The sequence below is a fragment of the Amaranthus tricolor genome, chromosome 16, assembly GCF_026212465.1.
Source record: "Amaranthus tricolor cultivar Red isolate AtriRed21 chromosome 16, ASM2621246v1, whole genome shotgun sequence".
In the NCBI taxonomy this organism is placed as follows: Eukaryota; Viridiplantae; Streptophyta; class Magnoliopsida; order Caryophyllales; family Amaranthaceae; genus Amaranthus; species Amaranthus tricolor.
Window position 1 is genome coordinate 20,068,795 of NC_080062.1, and position 16,906 is coordinate 20,085,700.

General features: G+C 34.5%; 1 protein-coding gene across 6 annotated transcripts; it reads left to right on the top strand.

Annotated features, from left to right (window-relative positions):
- The first annotated feature begins 216 nt into the window (after window positions 1-216).
- On the top strand, window positions 217-15,365 carry LOC130803258 (two-component response regulator-like PRR73). 6 transcript variants are annotated; one of them, XM_057667456.1, is made up of 11 exons: window positions 220-370; window positions 537-587; window positions 1,161-1,251; window positions 1,347-1,675; window positions 7,480-7,641; window positions 7,792-7,925; window positions 8,481-8,642; window positions 12,908-13,082; window positions 13,152-13,599; window positions 13,664-14,369; window positions 14,831-15,365. In XM_057667456.1, the coding sequence occupies exons 3-11, from the start codon at window positions 1,223-1,225 to the stop codon at window positions 14,933-14,935; spliced, it is 2,250 nt and encodes a 749-aa protein (XP_057523439.1). In that variant the 5' UTR covers window positions 220-370; window positions 537-587; window positions 1,161-1,222; the 3' UTR covers window positions 14,936-15,365. The 6 variants fall into 6 exon arrangements, with proteins under 6 accessions (XP_057523437.1, XP_057523441.1, XP_057523438.1 ...); XM_057667454.1 differs by having other exon boundaries at window positions 217-370; window positions 1,161-1,675; XM_057667458.1 differs by having other exon boundaries at window positions 217-370; window positions 1,161-1,675; window positions 13,152-13,572.
- Window positions 15,366-16,906: the final 1,541 nt, after the last annotated feature.

A 16,906-nucleotide genomic window follows, 5' to 3' on the forward strand; every position in this document is an offset into this window, starting at 1 on the left:
ATCAATTTAGATCTCGTTTACTCTATTCTCCGTAGAGCTTTGGATCTCAATTTCCACTTCAGCAGAATCATCTTACGTGTTATCCTACCTGTCCTTCTCAGTTGCCCCTCTCTCCTCCACGTCATCATTTTTCTTTTTCTCTTCTAAATTTTAATGTAGTAATATTCTAACTAAATTCTTTACCTATATCTTCTGATCTGTTCCTTCACCCACATAGAACCAAATTCATTTTTAGATTTTATATCATAATAAAAAAAATAATAATAATAAAAAAACTTTTCATATCTATTGAAAGCTGAATTTGGGCCAAAAAATATTCAAGATTTAAGCTTTGGATAATTCTTGAGCTCCACTATAGTTCCAAAAACCAGTAAAAGCTCCATCTTTAAGTTTTATTTTAATTTATATTTATCTGAAACTGAAATAAAGTTGAACAACCCTAATTTGGTTTATGAATTTTCAACTAATCCGAGTTTGAATTGTTAGTTTGATTTTTGAATCTTTATTTTTGTTGTTGTTTTGATGTTTTTTCACAGCTTTAGGTATAAAAATTCATGCTGAGCTCTTCATCACTAAATTTTTAGATGGTAAGTTTGTTATTTCTTTGTTTCTTTTTCTTCCTTTTGTTTTAGATTGTGAAAATAGTATAATATGGGTAGTTTTCTTTTTAAAGGTTAGATCTTTTATATTTGAAATCAAAGGTTATATCTTTTAGTAATCTGAAACTTGCATAACATATTAACATGTAAATTTACTGATTTTTTTGGGTTTCTGTTTTGAATTGCTTTTTGTTGGTTTTCCCCTTGTTTGTCAATAATTTGCTTTTTATCATCCTCATTATACCCTGTATATCCTGCTCAAGCTACATACCACCCTCTTATCAAAGAAGATGACTTTATATAAGTGGGTGATTGGGAAACTAGTTAGGTTTTGATTTCGGTTTATTTTGATTCATTTACTAAATTTGGGGTTGATTCTTATTGATATGATAGCTTGGGGAAGCTAATTAGTGATCGTCTCCAGAGAGACAGTTTCTCTGAGAGACGTCTCTGAGGCCCAACCCATTAAAGCTAATGATTCATTTGTTAGTTTTAGTATGTTTTTTTTGTTGTTAAGTGTGTGTATGATGATATTAACTTTTCTTTTCCCTATCAAAATAGGGTTAATTGAAGGGTTTCATCTCTCCTGTATTTTGAAGGCATTTTCACTTCAAAGATGCAAGATGCAGAGATTGTTTAGTAGACATGATGGGTATAAGTTCCATGATAAATTCATTTTCTTTATAGTAATTGATTATTTTGAATCTGATTAATGAGGTTAGTTCAAAAAAGTGACAATGGGCCTAGTGTTACCAAGGGGACAGCAGAACTTAATAAACATATAGAGGCTGAGAAACGAGGAGGCAGGGGCGGTGTTGCAGGTGAAGGTCAGTGGCTTTCGGAGGAGGATGAATTGAGAATTATTGAAGATGGCGAGGATGCAAACAGCAGGCGTTCTCTGAGTTCTGTTCAGCTTCCGGTTGAGGCTCATGGGCCTCATCCACAAGTACAATCCCAAGCACGAGTATGTTGGGATAGGTTTCTTCCTGCTGGATCTCCTAAGGTTTTACTTGTCGAAAATGATGACTCAACATGTCATATTGTTACTGCTTTGCTACGGAACTGTAGCTATGAAGGTGAGTTTATTCCGACAAATTCATGGGCATTGGCTGAATCGGTACTTGATTTGTTTGATCCATTTTGAGATTCATTTGATTGACTTAGATGATATTCTTTGAAACTTCATGCTTGTTGCTTATTCTTTTTGTTATTCATTATTTTAATTGATGATTTGTGAGGAAGATTGGGAGTCCATGTGTAGCATACTCCCTAAAAGCGACTCATTTATGGAAAATATTTACTCTTGTGGTTTGCATTGCCTTCTTCTGTAAATTTCTGTCCAACAAATTTGAGGGAAATCCACTAATGGAGGTGGAGAGGGAAAAGAGAAGAGGGAAGAGATATCTGTCCAACAAATTCAGCAGAAGATGTATATTTCCTTTGTTTCATATTTTTAGCTTTTTAATTTAGGTTCATTCAATTCTTTTTTTTTTTAATTTTATTTTTATCCTTAAGAATGAAATTGAGGAGTATTTCAGAGATGCTTGTTAGATTCAACTCTTCAAGTATTGGTTCAAGTGTCCAACTCTAAAGTTCCCATGATTTTGGTCCAAAACAGTGTCGAAATATTCTAGGTTCTAACATGACTATTTAAGGGATTATGAAGATTTCAAGTAGCTCAAATGGGAACTATATGAATTGTTATTGAGAAAGGGGATGACTAGAGCGGACATGTATTTAGACCGAAGGAAAAGACCCAGTCTAAATATAGGAACAGGAATGCTTAGTTTGATTTATTATTATGGTTATTGTCAGATGCTACCAACCATCATAGATCACTTCTTTGATATTGTTAGTTCCATGCTTTGTAAGCTGAATCCTGCTACCTTTAGGATAAGGTAATATGGCCTTGTATTTGTAACATGGGAGTAGTAGTCACCTATTCTGTTTCTTCTATCATCCACTTTAAATGTGATACCACAACAACAATGCTAGAGCCTTAATCCCAAAAAAGAACCAATATATTAGTTCCAATAGTACTTCTCTTGGTACCTTGTCGTATGCTTTTTTCAAGTTAATAAAAACCATATGCAAGTATCTTTTTCTAGCCTTATAGTAATCCATCATTTGTCTTTTAAGATGGATTGCTTTCGTTATAGATATCCCTAGCATAAATCCGAATCGGTTCTCTGATATAGAGGTACATTTCTGCATACGTATTTGTGTCCACTCATTCCCATATCTTTATAGTATGGCTCATAATTTTTATTCTTCGACAGTTAGAGCAATCTTGGACATCTCCTTTGTTCTTGTAAATAGGCACTAGAGTACTTCTTCTCCAATCATTAGGCTTTTTGTTTTTCCCCTAATTTATTGTTGAATAGATTAGTATAAGCAGGTCACGCCAATCATCCCTAGGCATCTCCATACCTTAATATGTATACCATATGGCTTAAACGCTTTCTTTAGCTTTATTTCCTTCAAAGTCACATCCATCTCTAAGTTTTGTATTTTTCGCTTAAATTTATTTATTTTCATCTAAAGGAACGATTGTTGTGTCCCCCTACAGCATGTCCTTGTCCTCCATAAAATAGCTCATCAAAATACTCCCTCCATCGATCCTTAATGTTCTCGTCCATAACTAGAATATTCAGTCCTTATCCTTAATACATGTTACTAAACCTATGTCTTATATTATTTCTTGTCTCCTCTTTGCTATTCTATATATATATATATATATTATTCTCCTTTAAAATCTAGTTTGTCAAATAGCTCCTTTAAAGACTTTAATTTCGCCTCGCACCTTTTGTTTTGGTTTTGATTTTCTTATTCTTCGCTAAGCTTCGAATGATGCAAGTTTTCATCTTTGTCCATGTATCCTCTGCATTCGAAGTCATCTTTCTATCTGCTTCTTTGATAACTTTCTTGACAAAACTTTAGTACTATCCGCTTATAATCTCCACCATTTGATCCTATTCTAGTTTGAAAAGTAACCAGATGACTATCTCTTTTCTTAAACCATGTGTTAGCAACCCACAAATCATATAAGAGTGCAAAATCTAAAATACTAGTTCTATAGCTAAAATTTCCATAAACATTTTTGTAGCCACTACGACATACCCCTATGTGCCAATTCAAAGCACCTTCAATATAGAGCTTCTCATTCATTGGTATATTTTGCACCATATCATCGAGATCCTCCCATAATTTCCTTTTAATTGATTCTTCTATTTCCAATTGTGGTGCGTTGGCAATTATGTCATCCAAAATCTCTTTACCATATACAATTTCCACTCTTATAATCGTTTCGTTTTTCTTGCTCTACTACATCCTTAGATGTTCGTTCATCCATAAAGACATCAACTCCATTTTGATTTCTATCTTGTCCTGAACACCACAGCTTATATTTCTGCCTTCACCTACTATCATTTTGGCCCTATTTCAGACCCATTTTGTCTCCTGTAGACATATACTGTTAATTTTTCTAATTTTCATGATATCCATCAGTAAACTGGTTAAGCTAACAATATTCCAAAATCTCGTTTATAATCTAAGATCCTTGTTTTTCCTTAACCTCATATGATTAAACCTTATGTGCCCTTTCTCATTTGACACCACACTCGGGTCATGTGGCGCCTCGTTTCTGGACGACGTCCTAGTATAGGTAACCTGCCCTTTCTCATTTGACACCACACTCAAGCAATATGGCGCATCACTTCTGGATGACGACCTAGCAACCTTTGTATACTTTTCACTACACCAAGGCCTATTAAGTGCAGCGCGTCGTTGAGTAGGGGATGTACCCCATGGAATTGATTTTTGGTTCACGTTCATATGATGTGACTAAGATAGACTGATTTTATTGTCACTAACTTACTGCTCACTCTCCTTCATCTGGGCATGGGACCGATAATAAGCGACAAGCACTCACGGACGGAGTTCACTCTTTAATGTGATGGTGTTATAAAAAGAGACCAAAGTGTTTTTGTGTTTCTAGTGTAGTTGTTGGCAATAAGGTAAAAGGAAATAAGTATTATTTCAAGAGTGATATTGTAGTGGTGGGTATTTATATTAAAAATCATTTTTGTCCTTTTGTTTTGCCGTAAACTAAGCCTTGAAATATAATGGAGCCACAAATTTATAGCTAATTGGTTTTGGAGTATAATGAGCTATACTAAAATAGTTATTAAAATTAAATTATGTCCTTATTTATATGAAGTTGTACGTGATGTTTGGAATCAAGGGTCAACGGAAACTAACCACTTTGTAATTGTGAGGGCAAAATTGCGTACATGTAATCGTCTAAACATAGCAGGGAGCCACTTAGCAGCACTGGTCTAATGTCTTGCAATTGGCTCCCTCAAGTTGGTTGACTTCACCCCTAAACCAATAATATGTATTCTTTAAAGGGGTTTATATTGTAATGGCTTAAGTTTTGTAACAATCTAAACTTATCTCATCTTTTTCTAATGAGGTCTTTGACATTATTTATAAAATGTGAAATAGTCACAAAACATTCTAATTTTATCTCATGTTTTTCCAAAGAAGTCTTTTCATCTTTAGTGATGCAACTTACCAATTTGAATATTGCATATGTTGGTACTTCTGTTTACAAGATTATATATATTTTTTTAACTTCTAATTGATGTATTATCTGACTGAGCATGCCTTGATTTTCATTTATTTTGTAAACTATGCATGTAACACACATAATTCATCAATATTGATCATGAAAAGAATGTAAATGAGGGAAAAATATTGACCAAGGCTATGTCGATATGGGTTGTTCTTTTGTTGAATGTTATAATAAAGAGCATAAGAGTCTTGGTTAGGGCACGCTGTTTTTATCAAATGTTCCACGTTTTGATGTTTAAGGGAAGGCCATGGTTAGTGAGAGTTTTTAACATTTTCACAGGTGTTCTCTTATCGGTTATATGGGTTTCGTGTACTTAAATCAAATAAAATGCTTTTTTTTAGGTATCTTCTAGACACAAAGTGTAGGAAAATTATTGTCTTTTTCACATTCAAACATGGAACAAAATCTCGTCGTTATGTTATTTAACGGTTGCTATCTAACATGTTAGTGATTTGCCGCGACGTTAATCCCGGTAGCGCATTAACTTTTTGATATTTAACCGTTACAATGTTATTTGTCGAGAAAAGCTTAGAGAAAAATTTCTTCTGACATCAAATGTAGAAAATATTATTCTGACATTTCCCTTTTCGGGTTTTAGGGTAAGCTAAGGGAAGGGGATTCACTAGCAATAACCGAACCTAGGTTCCGCCTGGGGAAAGTGGCTCTAACTGAGACAAGACTCCATTTTCAACATCTCCCTATTAAAATATCATTACCCATTGACTTTGATTGTTATAGATCATTTAAAGTATGGGTATATATAATTTTGATCATGTATAAAATAATTAACTAATTAATTAATTAATTAATTAATTATCCACTAAAAGTACCTCATATACAATTTATCTATGGGTATACTATTGCATAATAATAGTAGTTCATCAAAAATACAACTATTAACTCAAAATTCTATTTATGTGATTTTCGTTTAAAACTTCACTAAGTGTCGAGCTCGACTCACTTTAATACAAATCACCAAGTTTTTTAGTTCATCATTCAGGCCAAGTGAGCGCTGACCAACCCAAATAACCTTCAACTAGCCTAAATGAGCGTTGACCATTATTAATCACCTTTGACTTTTGTTGACCATCCCCAATCACCTTTGACTTATTACCAATGTGTACCCTTGTTTTTTAGCACTATAATGTCGTTATTACGGGTAATAACGATATTTTTTTCAAAAAACGTCGCAATTAACCTTATGGGGTAACTTTTTCGGAAATCCAATCGAAACAAGTACTTCTTCACCTATTTTCCGGCATGTAGAATGAAAAAGATATCTAATGTCATATTTATTCCATTAGGTTAATCACAACGTCCTTTTTTCAAAAAATATCATTTTGCTATGTAAAAAGGACGTTAAGTATCTTTTTCGGTCTATGTGCCGGAAAATAGGCGAATAAGTACTTGTTTCAGCTAGATTCCCGAAAGAGTTACCCCATAAGATTAATCGCGACGTTTGTTTTTTGAAAAAATATCGTTATGATGGGTGAAAACGACATTAAAGTGCTTAAACACAAGGTTAGGCTCCGATAATTAGTAATGATCAATGGTCATTTAGGCTGGTCAAAGGTGATTAGGGTTGGTCAATGGTTACTTGGCCTGAATGGTATAGACTTTGATACTTTGGTTGCTGTAATTTGCAAAAGCCCTAAACTTGAGGGCTGTAATTCGCAAATTATTGTTATTATTATTATTTCTTATTATTATTATTATTATTATTATTATTATTATTGTTGTTGTTGTTGTTGTTGTTGTTGTTGTTGTTGTTGTTGTTGTTGTTGTTGTTGTTGTTGTTGTTGTTGTTGTTGTTGTTGTTGTTGTTGATATTGTTAATGCGGCCTTATTTTTGCACTATGATTCTTATTCTTATTCGTATGGTATTATTATTATTGTTATTGTTATTGTTATTGTTAGTGTTAGTGTTAGTGTTTTTGTTACCGCGATTGCTATTGCTATTGTTGTTGTTATTTAATGCTCTAGTTCTTGTTATTATGTGAAATTTGATAGATGTTACTCTAAATTGTTATGGCCTACTATTCTCTTCTGTTTACTTTGTTGCCCAAGTTTTAGCATGTCAGTGATCAAATACCATATCATCACTTTTTTTTATTATTTACAATCCACGGGGACAAACATAAAGGTCATTGTTTCATTATACAAGAGTTGAGTTTAAAATAAGTACTCCTGTTTTGTACTCCTTCATTTCATCAATTGGTGAACTCATGATTTTGCCATTTGTAGTTGTAGCGGTATCAAATGGTATTGAAGCATGGAAAATCTTGGAAGACTTGAACAATCAGATTGACCTAGTCTTGACTGAAGTAGTCATGCCTGGACTATCTGGTATTGGTCTTCTGTCCAAGATAATGAGTCACAAAAGCTGCCAAAATGTTCCTGTGATTAGTGAGTTCTCGTTTCTTTTGGTATTTAGAGCATGTTATGTATGTGATTTGTGTTTTTTCAGTGTTTGTTTGTGTATATGTCGTCCTTTGATTTTTTAGATTTTAATGTGTGAAGCTTTCACCTGCACACTTTTGTGAATTTTGCGTACAGTGATGTCATCGCATGATTCAATGGGTATAGTTCTAAAGTGCTTGTCCAAGGGTGCTGCTGACTTTCTGCTGAAGCCTATAAGAAAAAATGAACTTAAAAACCTTTGGCAGCATGTTTGGAGGAGGTGTCATAGTGTAAGTTCTTAGCTTTATTTTTTTTTTTGCTTTACTTAAATTGATTTTTAACAACCCGATCTCTCTTCTCGATGGAGGTATTATAAATTATGCTTCAAAACCAATAATTCTTAAAAGACTAAAACCACATTTAGTATCTTTTATATCCTGAAACTCCTCTTTATTTCGCATTCTTATTGGTTTAAACTCTATCATACTCAAACCCTCAACTCTCGAGTTGAACAAGTGTAAAGAAGCCAAACAAAAATAAAATTCCTCGGTTTTCTTTCATGATGAAGATATTCTAGTGATTGTACTACATCACTTTGATGTAATTTTCCGAATCAAACCTTCAAACACCCTGATGTACAAACCTTTCAACCTTTAACTCCTCCATCTTTTGTAGCCACTCTTTATCGCTTCCCTTCCAACTGGTGCACACTCTTTTTGTTAACTTTTAAAAAGCATTTTCTTTTGTTATTGAAAACTATTATGCAACTCATTCATTTGATCTTTAGGCGTACAATTACTGTCGCTTTCTTTGAATCTTTTTGTTTTTCCTTGTTATGTTCTTAGTCTAGTGGTAGTGCGAGTGAAAGCTGCATACGGAATGAAAAATCTGTTGGACCCAAGTATGCCGAAGAGTCAGACAATGACACTGACAGCAATGATGAAGACGAGAACATAAGTATTGGTTTACAAGCTCGGGATGGAAGTGACAATGGAAGTGGCACTCAGGTATCACTGAACTGTTATAACAAAATAGGTTGACATTGTAGATTACATTTTGACTAATGTGATAATTTTAAAGGTGGTTGCATATCAAGGGTCAAATAGAAAAAGGACTTTTTGCTGTTATAAGGGTAAGCTGTTAAAGTTGGCCTACCTTAACTTACCTACGCGGGAGCCAATTTAAGGGATTTTAGGCAATCCACAAGTAATATTCTTTGGTTCAGGATCTTATATTACATTTGCATAGGTGCAGATGAACCATGAAGATTCTCGTTTTAATACCGACCCAATAAAAATTTTGAAGTATTGCCTAGAATAATCCAACATTTTACTGATTTTTCTACAATAATTCCAACTTCTGATTAAAAGTGAATAATTCCAACTATAAGGGGAGCTTGCAAATAATGCATCAAGGTAACCTTTTACCTATACAATAAGTCATTTTGCATGAAAAAATAAAATGTAAATACATAATAAAATTATAAAAAATTTGAAAGTATAAAAAATTTAAAAGAGAAATAAGTAAGTTTACATTTTGATTTCAACTTTTAATTTTTAATATTTTTGATTTGATATTTTATTTTCTTTTTTTAGCAATTAACTTGCAAAAATCGGTCACCATTTAGCCAACAATATTTCTAGGTAAGTGGCCCTAAAATTGGGATTATTCATGGTTAATCAAAAATTCGGATTATTGTAGGAAAATCAATGAGAGGTTGGATTTTTCTGGGTAATTTTTCCTAAAAATTTCGCTCTTTTTGTAGTCTTGAAATATACCAAGATGAAGTTAAATTTCTCTTGGTATCTTGTCTTCCTTCATTTTAGCTACAGCTGTATTTGTTTCTTAGACATTCATTTACGACATTATGTTTGTCTACTTATATCAATCAAACATCAACACAGTAACCATTGCATTCTTTTTGATTTTGGGAGGATCATATGTGTATTAGGGTCTGGGTTAGGGTCGGGTCCAGACGCGACTGGGACCCTTAAATGTCCATCCGTACTGTAGGAAGAGGGAGGTATAGGAACAATAATGTTGATCATTATAATGCATGCATGTCATCAACCTATCGAACAACAAAAGGAACATTAGCATTAACTGATGATAGATAGGATCAATCAGCCATGATGAGTCGGTTTAATATAGAGAAGTGGATAGCTCATTTTTAATTTAATAAAGAAAAGGTGACACGTGAGAAAAAAATGACGTTTTACCTTTCCTCAAGAAGTAAACTATTGTCCGATCCTTCCTAGTGAATTCTATAATTTGTTTTGGCGTTAAGAATATCTTCTGTTTTGTTTCAGCGGTTGCACACTTGGTGGTCTGCTGCTAAATATCAGAATTTCCTACCTTTTAGTGTTGTGCTAATTGCTAAATATCAGTATCTCTTTCCCTGTCGATGCAAATAACTATTCAGAAGAATATTGAATAGCCTTGAACTAAATCATTTCAAATTCTGACTAAATAGAGAATATTTATGTGGGAAAACTTTTTTAGTTGTACAGAGAATCTAGTTTGACCAACATATTGGCTAAGAGAGAGTGTATGAAATCGTTCATAGAATAGGTTACTTACGTAACATAATGTGTCGCTGATTTATGCTTGTGTGGATGACGGGGTTATTGAGATAGTCTTGGTTCTATGAAGTGATTCAGATCTGTGTGATACCTCCTAATCCAATAGCATACACTAATTTTAAGGAAGTAATTTTTGCAAATGGTTTGGTGTACTGGAAAGTGCGAACCCATACATATGAATTATTTGTTGAAGAAGACAGGGTTCAACGACTTTTCTTTTTCATGTATGCTTGGGACCCCTTTTATATAAAGCTTTTTATGTTCCATACTAAATTAAACCATTCTTTTCATTTTATACGAAGAAGATGAAATTTACCGCTAACCTTGCGTGAAGAAGTGAGGTCTTCAGAGCAGGGCAAACCCAAAACGCTAAGAAAAATTTAATATATTAATCTCAAGTTCTCAATCATTGGTAATCTTCTAAAAAACAATGAACTATACTTTACCTCAAGTCTCGGAACAAGCCCAGGTATCGATTCCAGCCTCCTTCCTTAAAATGGTCTCAAATTGATGAATGATAGCAAGAGAGGAAGCATGAACTGGAGTGTTTTTGGAAGCTAGGCTAAAAGTTGAGATAACTCTTAGTTATTTGAGATTTTTTTGGGAAAATCATGAATAGTTGGGATCATGATTGTTAAGTTTATTACAAATAAAAATAAATCAAAAAAATAAAAAAAGGTCTTAACACTTAAGAATGCACAATATCAAGCTACTACTAATACATAAAAAAAATATGTGGGCTGCTGTGTCAATCATCCTCATTAGTGTCCTATTACCTATATCAAATCTAATGTGTGTTTTATCATTTGAGAGTTGAGACACTGAGTGACCATCGAATCACGTAGAGAAAAAGAAAGAAACAGAGTAACTAGAAGGACGGGAACGAGCTCCCCTAAAAATGCAACTATTTTGGTCAAGTGAATTGAATGGAATAAAACTTCCTTCGGTGACGTAGCTTTCTAACTACTAGTCCGTCTCTTTGAGTTTGCACTTTGCAATACTTCACTCAAAAGCTCTGAAATTTAAGGTTGAGTGTTTCAAACTAAGAAGGTCAAAGGGAGTAATTGGAAAAATGCTTTCTATCAGTAATAGCAACTGTAACATTACAATCGCTAATTTTATCCTCACCATCTCTATTCTCTACAAACAACAATAACCTTTGATTATAACATCATTCATACTTTTTCTTCATCTATTTTGGTGGACCTCCATCCAAGATTAAATACACAGTGCTACACTTGGGTAATTGGTTTTGACTGCATCTGGTTAACACCCTTTTAAGAGGACTTTGTTCGGGCTTCTTTGGCCTTGGTCATCATGCATTTGGGTAAACCAGACACATCTTAATTCAAATCTGTTGACAATCCTTAGTTCTTGAAGAGAACTGACCGAAAGCTTAATGTAAATTGTATGCACTTGGGTAAACATGATCAAATCGTGATTCCTTGTAGCTTGATCACCTTTCCCTTTCATGTTTACCTCTTTCCAACTTTTCTCTTTACGTTTGAGGATAGTTTGCTTTGTCCAAACTAGGGATGCCTATATAACTGTGTCATGTCACATACGGTAATATCAAATGGCTTTCATGTATTACCATAGTTAGAACCTACGATCATTTAACATCCAAATGATCCAAATCAGTCATAGAATTGAGGAAAGTATAAGATCGCTTAGGATTTGTAAGAATCGCTGAAGGATCGCTCATGATTTATCGATTCTACAAACAACTTGTTCTTGCTCTTTTTAATCTTTTTTCATTTGCACTTATATTATGCAAGAAAAATATGACGATGAATTCATTAACACATATAAATATTAATTGTTATCACTTTTTGTATGAAGTATTTATCATAATCATTGCATAAAATCGAAGGATAAAATAACTTAATTACTAATGCATTAATGTTACTGAATGTGTTATACCTATTATTATGTAATACGTTAACATCTGTATAACTTTTAGCAATTTAATTTCACTTCTAGGATTCTTAATCACACAATATGAATTATTTTAACATATATAAACTATATATTATCAAATTTTAGTTATTTAGTAGGATTGTACTATTCTAGATCTGACCCAACGACTTGATTCTATATGCCCTCACCGATCCAAAGTAGCGTCACAATCTTGATAACCTTGTGTATTACATTACAATCTGCTCACGAAATTCTCAATAGGCTATTGCAAGGGAGATTGTTTTATGGATCATTGTCTACGATATAGTAATGGTAAATGCCATGTCTCCTACCTATCAAATGGTTAATGAAATAAAGTTCCGGGAGAGTGCCTAGTAAGGACAAGTAGTTGTTCATTGGTTAGTAACTGCTGGTGACTGATTAAGTTACAAGTTAGGTGACATGATTTATGTTGTTTTTGTATCGTTTCATGTCTGGGATCAAATGCAAATAGCTCTAGGCTACGTTTACTACACCTTCAAATAGGATTTATAACAAGTCTCCAACATAGATAATGAAGCTGTCTCGGTTAATGATTCTCTATTTAGATCGGTATTAGATTGAGGCGAAGAAAGCATAATCTTTGTTAGTGATGATTTCCAGCGTTGATTTGTTTTAGGTCTTGTAGCCGACTATATATTTTAGGGACCAAGGATTTGACATTGTTGTTTCACATTAAATTGCACTTAGCTTGATCTTGGCTTCTACTTTTGTTTTTTTTCGTCACTCAGAGTTCATGGACAAAACGGGCTGCAGAAGTGGAGAGCCCCCAACGGCCATCTTCTTGGGACAATGACCCTCCGGATAGCACTTGTGCTCAAGTCATTTATCCGATGCCGGAGGCATTTGCCAGCAGCTGGATGCCTGTAGCCCCTGAAGAACATGACGGGCAGGATAATAAACTTGGTATGTGCTAGTGTATTCGATAAAAGTTTTAACAGCTCAACCATCCAATGACATAGTGTCCACCTATAGTAGACAATGTCTCGATGGGAAAGGACTTGAAGATTAGAGTACCTAAAAGTGCAGATTCACAGTTGAATGGACCAAACCGAAAGGTGAACTTAGTTGAGAAAAACAAATCATCACAGTTAGACCTCAACCTCAAAAATGATGGCCAAAATTTTGACGAGGAGATCCTGAAAATGAGCAGTGATAAACGGAAAGGCGAGTGGATCAAGCACGCTAAGAAGCCACCAGGAGAAGCTGTCAGCAATGATGAATATCGTAGAGAACGAATAGTATCCGATGCACCACCTCCTAGTTCCGAAATTTCTAATGGTAAAGATAAAGTCAAGCAACTTGTTGAAGATTTACCGTCCCTTGAGCTCAGCCTGAAGCGGCTAGGCGACGTTGCTTACACAAGTACTAATTTGTCGGAGCAGAATATCGTCAGGCAATCACAGCTTTCGGCCTTCACTAGGTATGATAGAGTTTTACTTGAAATTTTGATACCGGACAATGATTAATTCTCAAAATCATTGCAGGTATGACATGGGCTCAAATGGTAACCAGGGTCAAAATGGTAACATTGGGAGTTGCTCTCCGCCAAACAATAGTTCGGAAGCTGCAAAGCAATCCAATTCAGATCCTCCGAATCAAATTTTGAATAGCAGCAGTAACAACAATAATATGGACTCTACGACTAATATGTCTTCCACAAAGCCCATATTGGTTAATGACAAGGCACCAACAAAATCAACAGTGAATTTTTCTCATCATGCTGGCCTTCCGAAAGAGAATGACGTGAGCACGGAGCAGCACAAGATCCAGCACCACCATCATTATCATCATCATCATAATCTACATAGTGCTCGGAAACAACAGAAGGTACCTGCTCAAGAAGATATGTCGAAAAGCATGGACGGAACCACACCCCCACAAAGTGGGTCCTCAAACACTTGCAAAGCTCCAACTAAAGCAGATGTTGGCAACGGCAGTTTGAATGGCAGTGGCTGTGGAAGTAATCATGGGAGCAATTTCATTAATGGAAGTAGTGCTGTTGTAAATGCTGACATGACAAACACAGTCACTGATAGTGAGATCACTGCAAAAGACGGTGTCGATAATGGCAGCGGTAGTGGAAGTGGCAGTGGTAGTGGTGTTGGTGTAGACCAAAGTCGATTGGTGCAGCGAGAAGCTGCCTTGAATAAATTCCGTCAGAAGCGCAAAGAAAGATGTTTTGACAAAAAGGTAATACTATTTTTAATCATCAATCTAAGCATAATTTTTCTTTTTATTTTTAGTTATTAATATATCAAGCATAATTTTTCACAAGTCCTTATTACTTACCCTGATGACCCGTTTGGTTAGTGGTACTAAATGATGGTAATGGGCATGATTTATAGTGTAAAATTTCATCAAAAGTTTCATGTCATTCCCATGGTGATCAAACTTTGATCACAAAAGAAGTTTTGTTTATAAATTTCCATTACCACTTAATACCACATCTCCCAATGGTAATGCATTGGAATGAGTTTTATCAAGAAAATGAAATGATTGAAGTTGGACAAGCATGGCCATCAACTTAGCCATGAAATTTTTAACTAAAATTACACTAATTTTTCATTCTCATCACTGCCGTTTATTACCACCTACCAAACGAGCCGTGAAAGTGAGATGAGTTGGTAATTATTGGTGTATGATGTCATTAGGTGCGGTATCAGAGCAGAAAGAAGTTAGCGGATCAAAGACCTCGAGTTCGGGGGCAATTTGTGCGGCAAGTGCAAGAAAACAACGGAAAGAATGCAGATAGCTAACCCCAACTCTTTCCAAAAGTTGCTGCACAGATTATATATGCCAACTCTTGTCATATGTTATATTTCTTCATGTGTAAAAGCCTTCTATTTGCTTCTATGTTGATGTGTGCAGGAGGTGCTAAATACTGTCAAACCTCGGTGATTCTGTTTGGTTTAGACTGTAGGAATAACAGTCCTTTTATCCTTTTTTTTTTTATGGTTCTTAATTTGAACTGTATCAACTACTGTTTAACTTGGTAGCCTTAGGTCTATATTACATGGACTCGAGTCTGATGTTGGATACTGGTATGCGTCTAAATATTCAATTTTACCAAAGATCCGACACAGATCTTTAAAGCAAAACGAAGAGTCCGAGTGACATAGCCTTTGGAAATAAAATTTCTCCTTAAGGGTGTGCTGCATAAGTAACATACTTGTTTGGTGTCAACTATCCATCAGTTTCTCAGTCTGTTTCTTTAATCCTTCTTGAACTTGATGTCCAAAAATAATAGCTCTTCTGTTTTGCTATTATGAATTTCAAGGAGAGAAACATTTCATACATGCGTTAAAAAGTCCAATTTATCGGCTTGAGTTGTTTGTTTTGAACTTGTGTATATCTAAGAGACTGTTTCTAACAAAAGTATTTCTTGTTTTATCTTCACCGCCACCAAAGACACATAATTAGGATAAGTGCTACCAACCCTAATGTCTTGTGGCTTAGGAACAATAAACGTTTCTTATTAGATTTAAAACCATTCACCTTCTCAATTTGCTTGTTGTTTCCCTTTCATGGCGATGCTTATAAGTCCAAACCCCATCCATAATTAGTATTTTGCTTTCCTGCACCTCTTCACACATTCTTTACACACTAAAATTTAAACAACCATATCTTCCTGCTCAGTTATCGTTTTTGGCATGTATTATATTATATCAATCATAAGATCCTTAATTTAAACTTCAAATGAAATCTCAGAAAACATTCTTACTATCTGAGAGATATATCTGTTTTAGTGAGAGCCTTTGTTTTCTCTTCTTGAATTTCTTCTTCATTTTTTTATCATCTATTTTTGCTTCAAGTAAAAAATCTTTATGATTTTAGCCCAATTATCATTTAAATTCATATTAATGTAATTAGGGGTCTTAAATAAACTAAATATTACATTTTCTCGGAGAAATCTCTAATACAAAATATCTAATATTAAATTTCAATCCTTCATCATGAAAAAATAGACAAACAATATATCGACAATAAGGATTAAAGTCACTCCTATCACAATCATATTTGACTTCATGACCATAATGACAATGTTCTTCCATTGAATGAAGCTTTGACATATACTAATAAAATAACATAACAACATTAATTAAAATTACTAAGTAAATTCAATAAGAACATTAACAACAAACTAAGTCTCATAAGAGACTGTCTCTTTAAGAGACGCCTCTCAAAAGCCCGGCCCAATTCACAATGTTAATTGAAAATATTGATAATATCAAATTAAAATGAATTTTAGAAAAATTTAAGCGAAAAAATAAAAAAATGAAGCAAATAAGCTAAAATCTAAACTTTTCCCAAAAGTAAGCGTCCGAACCCCAAAGCTGTGCTTTGGAGCTGTTCGCAGTTAGTAACTGCGAACAGACCTGATATACAAATTCAGATCAGTTTCTGTTTTTCGCAAAATCCCATTTCTCATAGACTTGAGCTGCTGGCACAAGGTGCGCCGATCGATGTTGTCGGCGCACCTACTACAACTGACTATATGCCGTGGTTCCTCTCCATCACGCGCCGATGGATGACACCACGTGCCATCTTGGAAGCAGCACATTACGCACCTGTTGCGCCTACGATGACCCAATTTTGTAAGTCTTCATTTGCATTTATTTGATTAAGTTGCCAATTAAATAATAAAATGTTACATTATCTAAATATTAATTGCAGGCACAAGGTGCGGCAAACGTGATTCGGTACAGCCAGGAGGAGCCGGTGAGGGA

Coding starts and splice junctions, on each gene's coding strand:
- LOC130803258 (XM_057667454.1), top strand. CDS start 1,312: ATGAGGTTAGTTCAAAAAAGTGACAATGGGCCTAGTGTTACCAAGGGG. Junction 1,676..7,479: donor ACGGAACTGTAGCTATGAAG/GTGAGTTTATTC, acceptor TGCCATTTGTAG/TTGTAGCGGTATCAAATGGT. Junction 8,643..12,907: donor ACAATGGAAGTGGCACTCAG/GTATCACTGAAC, acceptor TTCGTCACTCAG/AGTTCATGGACAAAACGGGC.